Below are 12,061 nucleotides of genomic sequence, written 5' to 3'. Positions count from 1 at the left end.
GCCTTGATTGCTTTGTCTATAATAAAGGGAGAAATGTGGACCAGATGATTTCTTTGAACTTTTTTCTAGATTAAAAAAACCATGATAATTTTATTCTTCTTTACTATTTCAAGTCTTCTCTATTTTAATTGAAAAAAATTATTTTCAGAGATCTACTACTTTACTCTTTCTTGTTTCAAATTCTCTAATATTTGCTGTTTTTCCTCCACTTGCTTTTAATTTTCTCAGCTCTTTGTTCTTCTTTGCTTTTACTTATTCTATTATTCCTCTATAGATTTTCTTTTCTGGTATCACTAAGGCTATCCTTAGAGTGTGATATTAAGGTCTGCATTAAGAAAATGATAGAGACCACCTTAGTTCAAAATGTTGTCTTTTCTTAAAAACATGCATTACTGTAGTTTAACACAAGAATTTATGATCCACTACCCATCCCTGACAGAACATCTTTTTGATTTCTTTTATCTTTTGCTTTCTGAGTGGTTTTTTATTTTGCTTCCTTATTTTGTTTTATTTTATCTGAACAGAGAACGGACATTCTTTGAAGTCTAATCACGATCACTACCGATGAACCCAATCTGCCAGCTTCCCAACATTCTATAGAGTATTAGAAGATTTTTACATTTTGAAGAAGGGGGGACAATCTAAAAAAAAATTGGTGAAACTATTGAGAACTAAAATATGGTGAATTATGTTGATTTAGAACTTAAAATAGATGGGTAAATTTGGAATTCAAGACATTGATCTCAGTCCAGTTCAGTTTGGATGTATGATTACTTCTCAGGTCATCTCAAAAGTAGTATTTATGATATCTGGCTTTTGATTTGTCCTTTGTCTGGTCATAAAACATTAAAAAATATGACTCTTGCTCTCAACACATATCTATTAGATATCATCATATTTATAGTAGATAATGCTGTAACTGCAAATACAATGACTCTAAATATAAAATGTAGCAAAAGTTTTTAGTTTACATTTTATGTCCAAAAATTTCCATTTTATATCCTTTTATAGACACTTCAGCCTATAAATTGAACCATTTCGGTATTCTTTATAATGTCTTGGAGATCTTATATATATCTAACTCTGATCCATATGGGAATTTTCATTTTAGCCTTGAAAATGGCCTAAATGCTAACTTCCATTTCAGTTCAAAGACAGTTTGTTCTGGTCAAAGGTTAGTAGAAGTTACAGTTCATTTTGGGATGACCTGACATATCCAGGTCAGACTGACCAGATAAGAAAACACATCAGCTTCCAATTCGGCATCTTTGTGAAATTCTTGAATAAATTTAATTTATTTACACTGAACCACCCAAAGCTTCTAGCAGGCAAGGAAGTGGGTGGTGATGCAAAAAGGGAGACTCTAGAGCTTTTAGTAATAGCTCAAAGCAAACCCAGGACTTTCTTCCCTGAAAAAAAGACCACCACTAATGCTATGAATTACCTTGTGTGCTATGCTGCTCACATTCAAAATAAACCAAAGCCTCTGCTTGATTAACCCAAATAATATTTAAATTTAGGATACATATGCATCACTTACTTTTAGATTTCATTTACAGTTTGATTTGAATGTTAAAAAAAAACAAAACCCTAAAAATCAGAAAGAAAGAGTCCTTTCCCCACTTCATTGACTTTTAAGAGATGTCACTGGAATGTAATTGAAGTGTGAAAATATGAAAGGATATTAATTCCTTCTACCTGAGTACATATTTAATATGCTCTCAGACTGTTCTAAAATCTTGAAATATTAGATGCATATGGTAATTGAAATGATTTTTTAAACATACTCTTAATAAATGTTTGTGACCCATTGATAAAATATACTTTAATAATATATGAATATGTGTTTGTTGTTGTTGTCTTCCATTATTAGTGAACTCTTTCATCAAATGCATTTGAAGAAGTAAATTATTTGGTATAACAGATTAATTACCGATTATGAAGTTTTAGAGGGCATGAAATATGTCAAACATGTCATTTGAAGAACATCTGTGAGTTTGCATATTATGTGCTATTCTTATTTTTGTTTTCAATGTTAATAGTACGTAGTTCCTTTATTTGTAGATCTTAATTTCTTGGTTCATTTAAATTTTAAGAAAATCAATACATATATATTAGTAACCTTAAGAAAAAATAAAATGAGCAAAAAATTTTTGAAGGAAATTATATAAATTTAATTATATATTTCTCTCAGAAAGAAAACAGGAAGAGGAATAGTTTTCTCTTTACACATTATGTTCATAGAATAATAGAAAACTTTGTGTTAATACAGTATTTGCTATTATATAGTATTTTAATCTCTGTATAAATCTATTTCATTATATTTGGTATATTTATTCCTTTATGGTTATTATCACCCATATATTTCATTGAGTTCAACATTATGTTAAATGAATTGTCTTTTTGTATGGAATATATTTGCCATTATGAATGTTGATTATATCATTATTTCAAGCAATATATCTGAATTCATTCTATTAGTTTAAGAATTATAAAATTCAAAATTTTAATTATATGTATAGCATAAAATTGAATACATTTTCTATAGTACTTCATTTAGTTGTGTTAATTTTTCAATCTGCTGTGTCTACAGTTTTGTTTATTTTGCATTTATTTTTACAATATGTTTACATTGTATGAGTTGAGCTTTTTTGCACATAGATGCTTGCTTGTAGCTGCTTAGCAGGGTTTGTTGTAATGTAACCACTGTTCTTATAAAACTATGATGTACATTTGTTTTGCATCTTTGTCTTCATTCCACATGTCCTATAGTTTATATTTTTATGTGAAGTTATTTATAAGGAATGGTTATTTAAAAGGCTGTGATCATCTCTTTCACCTTAATTGTTTTCAACAAATAGATATTCTTAGTTCTTATTTTCTGATAGTTATAAATAGATTTTTAGTATGATGTTAGGTAGATTAGATCACATATAGTTTACCTTCATATCATATATTAGGTCATGGAGTAGTTATTTTAGCTATCTGTAGCCAAGTTGTATTGCTCCTTTGATTTTTGAAAAAATTTATTTATTCATTTCTGTCTATGCTGTGTCTTCACTGTCGTGCGGGCTTTTCTCTAGTTGTGGTGAGCAGCGGCTACTCTCTAGTTGTGGTGCCAGGGTTTCTCGTTGCGGTGGCTTCTCTTATTGCAGAGCACGGGCTCTAGGGTGAGCGGGCTTCAGTAGCTGCAGGTGTTGTAGCTCCTGGGCTCTAGAGTGCAGGCTCAATAGTTGTGGCCCAAGGGCTTAGCTGCTCCATGGCACGTGGGATCTGTCAGGATCAGGGATGGAACCTGTGTCTCCTGAATTGGCACGTGGATTCTTTACCACTGCACCACCAAGGAAGCCCTGCTCATTCGATTTTGTATCAATGTACCTTTTAAACTTGATGTAAGAGATTTTAGTTTGTGGAAGTGTAATTTGCTATACAATATTAGAAATTCTTCTAGAGATAATACTTTCTAATTTCAGTGTTCTCAGTCACATCTGACTCTTTGAAATCTCATGGACTATAGCCTGTCAGGCTCCTATGTCCATGGGATTTTCCAGGCAAGAACACTGGATCCCCTTCTCCAGGGGATCTTCCTGACCCAGGATTCGAACCCACGTCTATTGTGTCTCCTGCATTGGCAGGCATATTCTTTACCACAAGCACCACCTGGGAAGCCATTGAGAGCTATGCACTTTCAGATACTATCTAATGTATTCCTTGTACAAAGCTACGAGGTACATATTGAACACAATTTTACAGATGAGGAAACTGAAAGGCAGAGAGGTTAATGTACTTGTCCATGATCATAGAAACGGAAGAACTCAAATTTAAGTCTTTCTCATCCCTCTTTTAAACAGTATCTTATACTACCTGTCCCTTATGATTTTTGATCTATTTATTTCAGTCCAAAATCAATTAGTTTATGGTTGATTTGTGTCCTTTCATATTAACTTTCACACTTCCATTTCTTCCATGATATCATAGTGAAGCAAAACAAAACAAAACAGAAATCAATACAATTGAGGATTAAAATGTGTCTTTTCTTTTAGCCAGAAACATTTGAGCATCTTTTTATCAAGCATACAGAATCAGCGACCTTTGGTCCTCTTCTTTTGGAGCCTGAAACTATTTCAGAAGATATCAGTGTTGATACATCATGGAAAAATAAAGATGAGATGGTGCCAGCAACTACAGATGCTCTACTTTTGACGACTCCAGATCTTGAAAAGGGTTCTATTGGTATTAGTGACCAATGCAGCAGTGCTCAATTCTCTGAGGTTGAAAGCACAGACATAACCTGTGAGGATGAGAGCAGGAGACAGCCCTCTGTTAAATATGCCACCCTGCTCAGCAACTCTAAATCAGGTGAAACTGAGGAGGAGCAAGGGCTTATAAATAGCTCAGTCAGCAAATGCTTCTTGAGCAACAATTCTCCACCAAAGGATTCTTCCTCTAAGAGATCATGGGAAATAGAAACCCAGGCATTTTTTATATTGTCAGATCAGCATCCCAATATAATTTCACCACACCTTCCGTTCTCAGAAGGCCTGGATGAACTTTTGAAACTTGAGGGAAATTTCCCTGAGGAAAATAATAATGAAAGGCCTGTCTATTATTTAGGAGTCACTTCAATCAAAAAGAGAGAGAGTGATGTGTTTTTGACCAATGAGTCAAGAGTGTTGTCCCCATTCCCAGCCCACTGTTTATTCACTGACATCAGAATCCTCCAGGACAGTTGCTCACACCTTGTAGAAAATAACTTCAACTTAGGAACTTCTGGTCAGAAGACTTTTGTATCTTACATGCCTCAATTTCAGACTTGTTCCACGCAGACTCAGAAAATAATGGAAAACAAGATGTGTGACCTAACTGTTTAATTTCATTCTGGAAATATCTAAGATTTATGATGTAAATGAGTCATATGAAGGTTAATATATTTCATCATTGGTTAGGAGAGTAGAAAAGAAAACAGAGTCAAATTTGAAAATGATTGTTCCAGAACTAATGGTAGCCATACTCAGTCAAGTAATACAGACAAAGGGTGTGAGAAAGCCTTCAAGAGCCTAACAATGTAGACTGACTCTTCTAATGATTTTGCTAATCAGTCACAGTGGGACAGTCTCCAGAGACTTTTGTCTAGCTAGCCATAAACTCAACAGTAGTATATTTGGGGACATCGAACCTATATAGAAGGAGCTAATCATCTGAATTACATTCACATCTGAAAGACTTCACACTAACACTTGTGAAAATGTAACTATTTTCAAGGGTGTGGTTATTTTACCTTGAGTTGTCTTTACTGTGCGCTCATTTACACACACACACACACACACACACACACACACACAATCATACCCAATAGGCATCCTTGTGCATTTTAAATGTACATGATGTATTTGTATTTTGTGATGTTAGACTGTGTGATTTGAAAGTGTTTTTATTTAACAGACTTACCTTGAGCGCTTACTCTGTGATCCACACTCAGTTAAATGTGTAGATAAATAGAGGATATTGCCCTGGGCTAGGGGATATACTCGGAAAAGGCGATGGCACTCCACTCCAGTACTCTTGCCTGGAAAATCCCACGGATGGAGGAGCCTGGTAGGCTGCAGTCCATGGGGTGGCGAAGAGTTGGACATGACTGAGCGACTTCCCTTTCACTTTTCACTTTCATGCATTGGAGAAGGAAATGGCAACCCACTCCAGTGTTCTTGCCTGGAGAATCCCAGGGATCGGGGAGCCTGGTGGGCTGCCATCTATGGGGTCGCACAGAGTCGGACACGATTGAAGTGACTTAGCAACAGCAAGGGGATATACTTGTGAAGATACATAAGAAATCAGTCTTTATGTATTAAATCTAAGATCTGTACCATAGAATGAAACTACCTATTAGAGTGATGATACCCACAAGTATTTTGGTAGCAACACATATTTATGAAAATATACTGTCTGCCTTAACTTTTCTTTGGCTTCCCTGATAGGTTGGTTGGTAAAGAATCTGCCTGCAGTGCAGGAGACCCCAGTTCAATTCCTGGGTTGGAAAGATCCTCTGAGAAGGGATAGGATACCCACTCCAGTATTTTTGGGCTTCCCTTGTGGCTCAGCTGGTAAAGAATCCACCTGCAATGTGGGAGACCTGGGTTCGATCCCTGGGTTGGGAAGATCCCCTGGAGAAGGGAAAGGCTACCCACTCCAGTGTTCTGGCCTGGAGAATTCATGGACTGTATAGTCCATGGGGTTGCAAAGAGTTGGACACGACTGAGTGACTTTCACTTCACTAACTCTTCTTTATAAAGATGGTGACATGCTCACTTTCTGATACAATTAGATAGTTAAATATTACTGTATGTGACTCTGGAGTCCTTGTCTTCCTCATTCTCTCTTGCATATACACTAGTTTTTTTCTCATTTACTGAGCATTCTCCCTATATATAAATGAACCACTATGCTAATACTTTCCTTGCTGCTGTGCTGTGCTTAGTCACTCAGTCGTGTCCGACTCTTTGCGATCCCATGGAATGCATCCTACCAGGCTCTTCTGTCCATGGGGATTCTCCAGGCAAGAATACTGGAGTAGGTTACCATACCTTCCACCAGGGGATCTTCGCAACCCAGGGGTCAAACCCAGGTCTCCCACATTGCCTGCGGATTCTTTACCAGCTGAGCTAACAGGGTAGCCCCAATACTTTCCTTACTTTAGGTAAATTAATTATTGAAATAATTGTATGAAACATGTTCTACTATTACATTCCTTTTAAAAATTAGAAGATTAAATAATTTTCCCCAAGATCATAGGTAGTGGAATTCAGTTATAAACCCAGAACTTTTTAAGCTAGTGATTATGCTTTTAACCCATACCTTACATTGTCATCCATTAAAAAAAAAGATCTGACCTGTAATCTAATAAAATTTAAGTAGAATTCAGACTTAAATTGAAGAAAGTAGGGAAGACCTCTAGACCATTCAGGTATGACCTAAATCAAATCCCTTGAGGTTGATTATACAATGGAAGTGACAAATAGATTCAAGGGATTAGATATGATAGAGTGCCTGAAGAACTATGGATGGAGGTTCACGACATTGTACAAGAGGCAGTGATCAAGACCATCCAAGGAAAAACAAATGCAAAAAGGCAAAATGGTTTCTGAGAAGACCTTACAAATAGCTGTGAAAAGAAGAGATGCAAAAGGCAAAGGAGAAAAGGAAAGATATACCCATTTCAATGAACAGGAGAGATAAGAAAGCCTTCCTCAGTGATCAATGCAAAGAAGTAGAGGGAAACAATAGAATGGACTAGCGATCTCGTCAAGAAAATTAGAAATACCAAGGGAAAATTTCATGCAAAGATGGGCACAATAAAGGACAGAAATGGTGTGGACCTAACAGAAGCAGAAGATATTAAAAAGAGGTGGCAAGAATACACAGAACTATACAAAAGAGATCATCATGACCCAGATAACCACAATGGTGTGATCACTCACCTAGAGCCAGACATCCTTGAATGCGAAATCAGGTGGGCCTTTGGAAGCATCAGACAAAGCTAGTGGAGGTGATGGAATTCCAGTTGAGCTATTTTAAATCCTGAAAGATGATGCTGTGAAAGTGCTGCATTTAATATGCCAGCAAATTTGAAAAACTCAGCAGTGGCTGCAGGACTGGAAAAGGTCAGTTTTCAACCAATCCCAAAGAAGGGCAATGCCAAAGAATGTTTAAACTATCCCACAATTGCACTTATCTTCCATGCTAGCAAAGTAATGCTCAAAATTCTCCAAGCCAGGCTTCACCAGTATGTGAACTGTGAACTTCCAGATGTTCAAGCTGAATTTAGAAAAGGCAGAGGAACCAGAGATCAAATTGCCACCATCCGCTGGATCATTGAAAAAGCAAGAGAGTTCCAGAAAAACATCTACTTCTGTTTTATTGATTACACCAAAGCCTTTAACTGTGTAGATCACAACAAACTGTGGAAAATTCTTCAAAAGATGAGAATACCAGACTACCTGACCTGCCTCCTGAGAAATCTGTATGCAGGTCAAGAAGCAACAGTTAGAACTGGACATGGGACAAAAGACTGGTTCCAAATTGGGAAAGGAATATGTTAAGGCTGTATATTGTCACCCTGTTAATTTAACTTATATGCAGAGTACATCATGTGAAATGCCAGGCTGAATGAATCACAATCTGGGATCAAGATTGCCCAAAAAAATATCTATAACCTCAGATATGCAGATGATACCACCCTTATCAGAAAGGGTGAGGCAGAAAGTGAAGAGGAACTAAAGAGCCTCTTGATGAAAGTGAAAAAAGAGAGTAAAAAAGCTGGCTTAAAACTCAATATTCAAAAAACTAAGATCATGGCATCTGGTCCCATCACTCCATGGCAAATAGATGGGGAAACAATGGAAACAGTGACAAACTTTATTTTCTTGGGCTCCAAAATCACTGCAGATGGTGACTGCAGCCATGAAATTAAAAGATGCTTGCTTCTTGGAAAAAAAACTATGACTAACCTAGACAATATATTAAAAAGCAGAGACATTACTTTGCCATTAAAGTTCCATCTAGTCAAAGCTATGGTTTTTCCAGTAGTCGTGTATGGATGTGAGAGTTGGACTGTAAAGAAAGCTGAGTGCCAAAGAATTGCTGCTTTTGAACTGTGGTGTTGGAGAAGACTCTTGAGAGTCCCTTGGACTGCAAGGAAATCCAACCAGTCAATCCTAAAGGAAATGAGTCCTGAATATTCATTGGAAGGACTGATGTTGAAGCTGAAACTCCAATTATTTGGCCACCTGATGCAAAGAACTGACTCACTGGAAAAGACCCTGATACTGGGGAAGATTGAAGGCAGGAGGAGAAGGGGACGACAGAGGATGAGATGGTTGGATGGCTTCACTGACTTGATGGATATGTGTCTGAGCAAGCTCCAGGAGTTGGTGATGGACAGGGAAGCCTGGCGTGGTGCTGTCCATGGGATTGCAGAGTCAGACATGGCTGAGCTACTGAACTGAACTGAACTGTTAATACTGGATAAAAATTAAGTGAGAATTACACAGATGTTGTCTTTGCCTTTAAAGACTTTAATATTTATTTTTTATTCCAGTTCTTGGTATAGCAAAAAAAGAAAATCTCAAAGAAAACATATCGAGCAATAAACTAAGAAACCTGCAGAGACAGTTGTTCAATGGCAGTAAGAATTTCCAGATTATCAGTATCATCAAAATAAATACTTCAGTCCTCAAAAATATCCCCATGGGCTGTTAAACATCACTATAAGTGAAAGTCACTCAGTCATGTCTGACTCTGCAATCCTGTAAACTATACAGTCCATGGAATTCTCCAGTCCAGAATACTGGAGTGGGTAGTCTATCCCTTTTCCAGTGGATCTTCCCAACCCAGGAATTGAACTGGGGTCTCCTGCATTGCAGGTGGATTCTTTACCAGCTGAGCTACCAGGGAAGCACTGGTAGTCCATGTATAGTCCATGGGGTCACAAAGAGTCAGACACAACTGAGCAACTTTCACTTTCAAACATCACTAGTTCATACTTAAACTGAGAGAGGATTCTGCTGATTTACTATTACTGAAAATAAAATTCTACCCCCTTCTCTATTCCGGGTGTGGCCATATGAAATGAGTGGTTCTAAAGAGTGACAAAGATCTCAGTCCTCAGTTGATATTTTTTTCACACATTTTATGATCATTTGCCAACCTGTAATCAATCAAACTGTTTCATGTCATAAGTACTGTTGAGATATCTCAGGATCTCACATATTCAACCAATGACTCTTATGAAAGAAAGGTAGAGGGTCTGTATCAACTCACTGAATGAGTAATTTGGTACAAAGATAAAGAGAAAAATTTTTTCAATGATTTTTAATTGGTTTACGGTTTCAGAAACAGAATTATTACATGTATGGAAATTTTGGTAAAATTAACCATTATTTTTAATAATTCTCATAGAATATACATGTATAAAAAATTACATTTTGCCCCATTCTACATGTAAGTAGAGATTAAATACCAATCAAGTCTACTGAGACATGACGTCCTCTCATTCTCTCCAGAACAACAAGAAAGAGAAACTGATAAATGTTCTCAGCCTGAGGTTTTGCCACTTGTGTATGTACGCTGTAGTGAATTCAAAAGTCCCAGGACCACCGTAGTGCTGTAGGTCTGAGTTAAAGGAACTTGGTAACAGCACATTAACCTGAAATCACTGATTCCATTCTGATGCAGCTTCAGTGCCCCAAACAAAAACACTTTAGAAACTGAAATTCCCAGGGAGCCTCCTTAATAGAGAGTGTCAAACGGGTGCAGTTTGGCCTATTGTTATATATAGATTTAGATTAGATCATATTTACATATGGGAAAGAATCTGCCTACCAACGCAGGAGTTGCAAGTAATGAGGATACGGTCCAGGTCAGGTAGATTCCCTGGAGAAGGAACTGGCAACCCACTCCAGTATTCTTGCCTGGAGAACTCCATGCACAGAGGAGCCTGGCAGGTTACAGTCCATGGGGTTGCAAAAAGTCAGACATGACTCAAGCTCAGCATGTTATATATGCTATATATAACATGTTATATATATGTAGAGCGTAGGTTGTGCTGTACCACTTTAGTCGCTTTACCACCACGTGGGAAGCCCAAATTATACATTAGATCATATTTATTGTCAAGGCTCAATTTTCATTTTCAAAAGTTCATTTCAATCTACATATTACTGTATATTATTGGGTCTTTATGAAAATTACCACTCAGATGAAAATTTTTAATGTTTTGTATTTGTTTGATTAGATATTCTCTGTTTCTTTGCAAACATTCTGTAAAAAGAATTTTTAAGGGAGAGAAAAGCTGAAGTACAGGTTTGGACTTTTAAACTTAGGATAGATCTCGAATTTTGAGTATTTCATTTAAAGGCCTAAAATTTCAACACAAGCTGTGAATCCGTCTCTAAATCTGAACTTCAGGAAAATAAACTCAGAAATTAATAATTCGAGCTAAGAGATTAAGTAGTTTTGTTTGAAGGTAAATCATTTGTCAGGGTTAATGAGATTATAGATCTCCTAGATTAAAACCCCTGAAAACAAAGAAGAGAAGAAAGATGAGGTATATTTACAAGTGTGAATCGTGCTTGTGCTCCGTTGCTGTCATGTCTGACTCTCTGCGACCCCATGGACTGTAGTCCACCAAGCTCCTCTATCCATGGAATTCTCTAGGCAAGAATCCTGGAGCAGGTTGCCATTTCTTTCTCCAGCAGCTCTTTCTGACCCGGGGATCAAACCTGAGTCTCCAGCATTGACAGGCAGGTTCTTTATCACTAGCGCCACCTGGGAAGCCCAATGACTATGAGTGAGTGCTAAGTCACTTCAGTCGTCTCCGACTCTGTGTGACCCCATGGACTGTAGCCTGCCAGGTTCCTCTCTCCATGCGATTATCCAGGCAAGAATACTGGAGTAGGTTGCCATTTCCTTCTCCAGGGGATCTTCCCAACCCTGTGTCTCTTATGTCTCCTGCACTGGCAGGCGGGTTCTTTACCACTGTCACCACCTGGGAAGCCCCAACTGGTATGAGTTCAGTTCAGTTCAGCTGCTCAGTCGTGTCTGACTCTTTGCAACACCATGAATCGCAGCACGCCAGGCCTCCCTGTCCATCACCAACTCCCAGAGTTCACTCAGATTTATGTCCATCGAGTTGGTGATGCCATCCAGCCATCTCATCCTCTGTCGTCCCCTTCTCCTCCTGCCCCCAATCCCTCCCAGCATCAGTCTTTTCCAGTGAGTCAACTCTTCGCATGAGGTGGCCAAAGAACTGGAGTTTCAGCTTTAGCATCAGTCCTTCCAAAGAAATCCCAAGGTTGATCTCCTTCAGAATGGACTGGTTGGATCTCCTTGCAGTCCAAGGGACTCTCAAGAGTCTTCTCCAACACCACAGTTCAAAAGCATCAATTCTTCAGCACTCAGCTTTCTTCACAGTCCAACTCTCACATCCAGGCCTCCTATTGGAGCCCTCTGTTCCCATTTAGAGGTTACATGGTGGCAAGAGGAATAGGAACAGAGGTCTTTTATT

At 37.8% G+C, this 12,061-nt stretch overlaps 1 protein-coding gene across 2 annotated transcripts in view; it reads left to right on the top strand.

Moving 5' to 3' along the window:
- The window catches only part of LEPR (leptin receptor), a 92,910-nt gene extending 87,585 nt beyond the window's left edge, over window positions 1-5,325 (top strand). Inside the window, exon 20 of one of the 2 annotated variants that reach the window (XM_044944888.2) lies at window positions 4,044-5,325. In XM_044944888.2, coding sequence (XP_044800823.1) covers window positions 4,044-4,871 — 828 coding nt within the window. In that variant the 3' untranslated portion in view covers window positions 4,872-5,325. Of the gene's footprint in view, window positions 1-524; window positions 2,733-4,043 lie in introns of those variants that run through there. The other variant, XM_025288536.3, reaches the window with a different exon arrangement.
- The last annotated feature ends 6,736 nt before the right edge of the window (window positions 5,326-12,061 follow it).

Source organism: Bubalus bubalis, chromosome 6 (assembly GCF_019923935.1).
Source record: "Bubalus bubalis isolate 160015118507 breed Murrah chromosome 6, NDDB_SH_1, whole genome shotgun sequence".
In the NCBI taxonomy this organism is placed as follows: Eukaryota; Metazoa; Chordata; class Mammalia; order Artiodactyla; family Bovidae; genus Bubalus; species Bubalus bubalis.
This window is presented reverse-complemented; position numbering and strand designations above follow the sequence as displayed.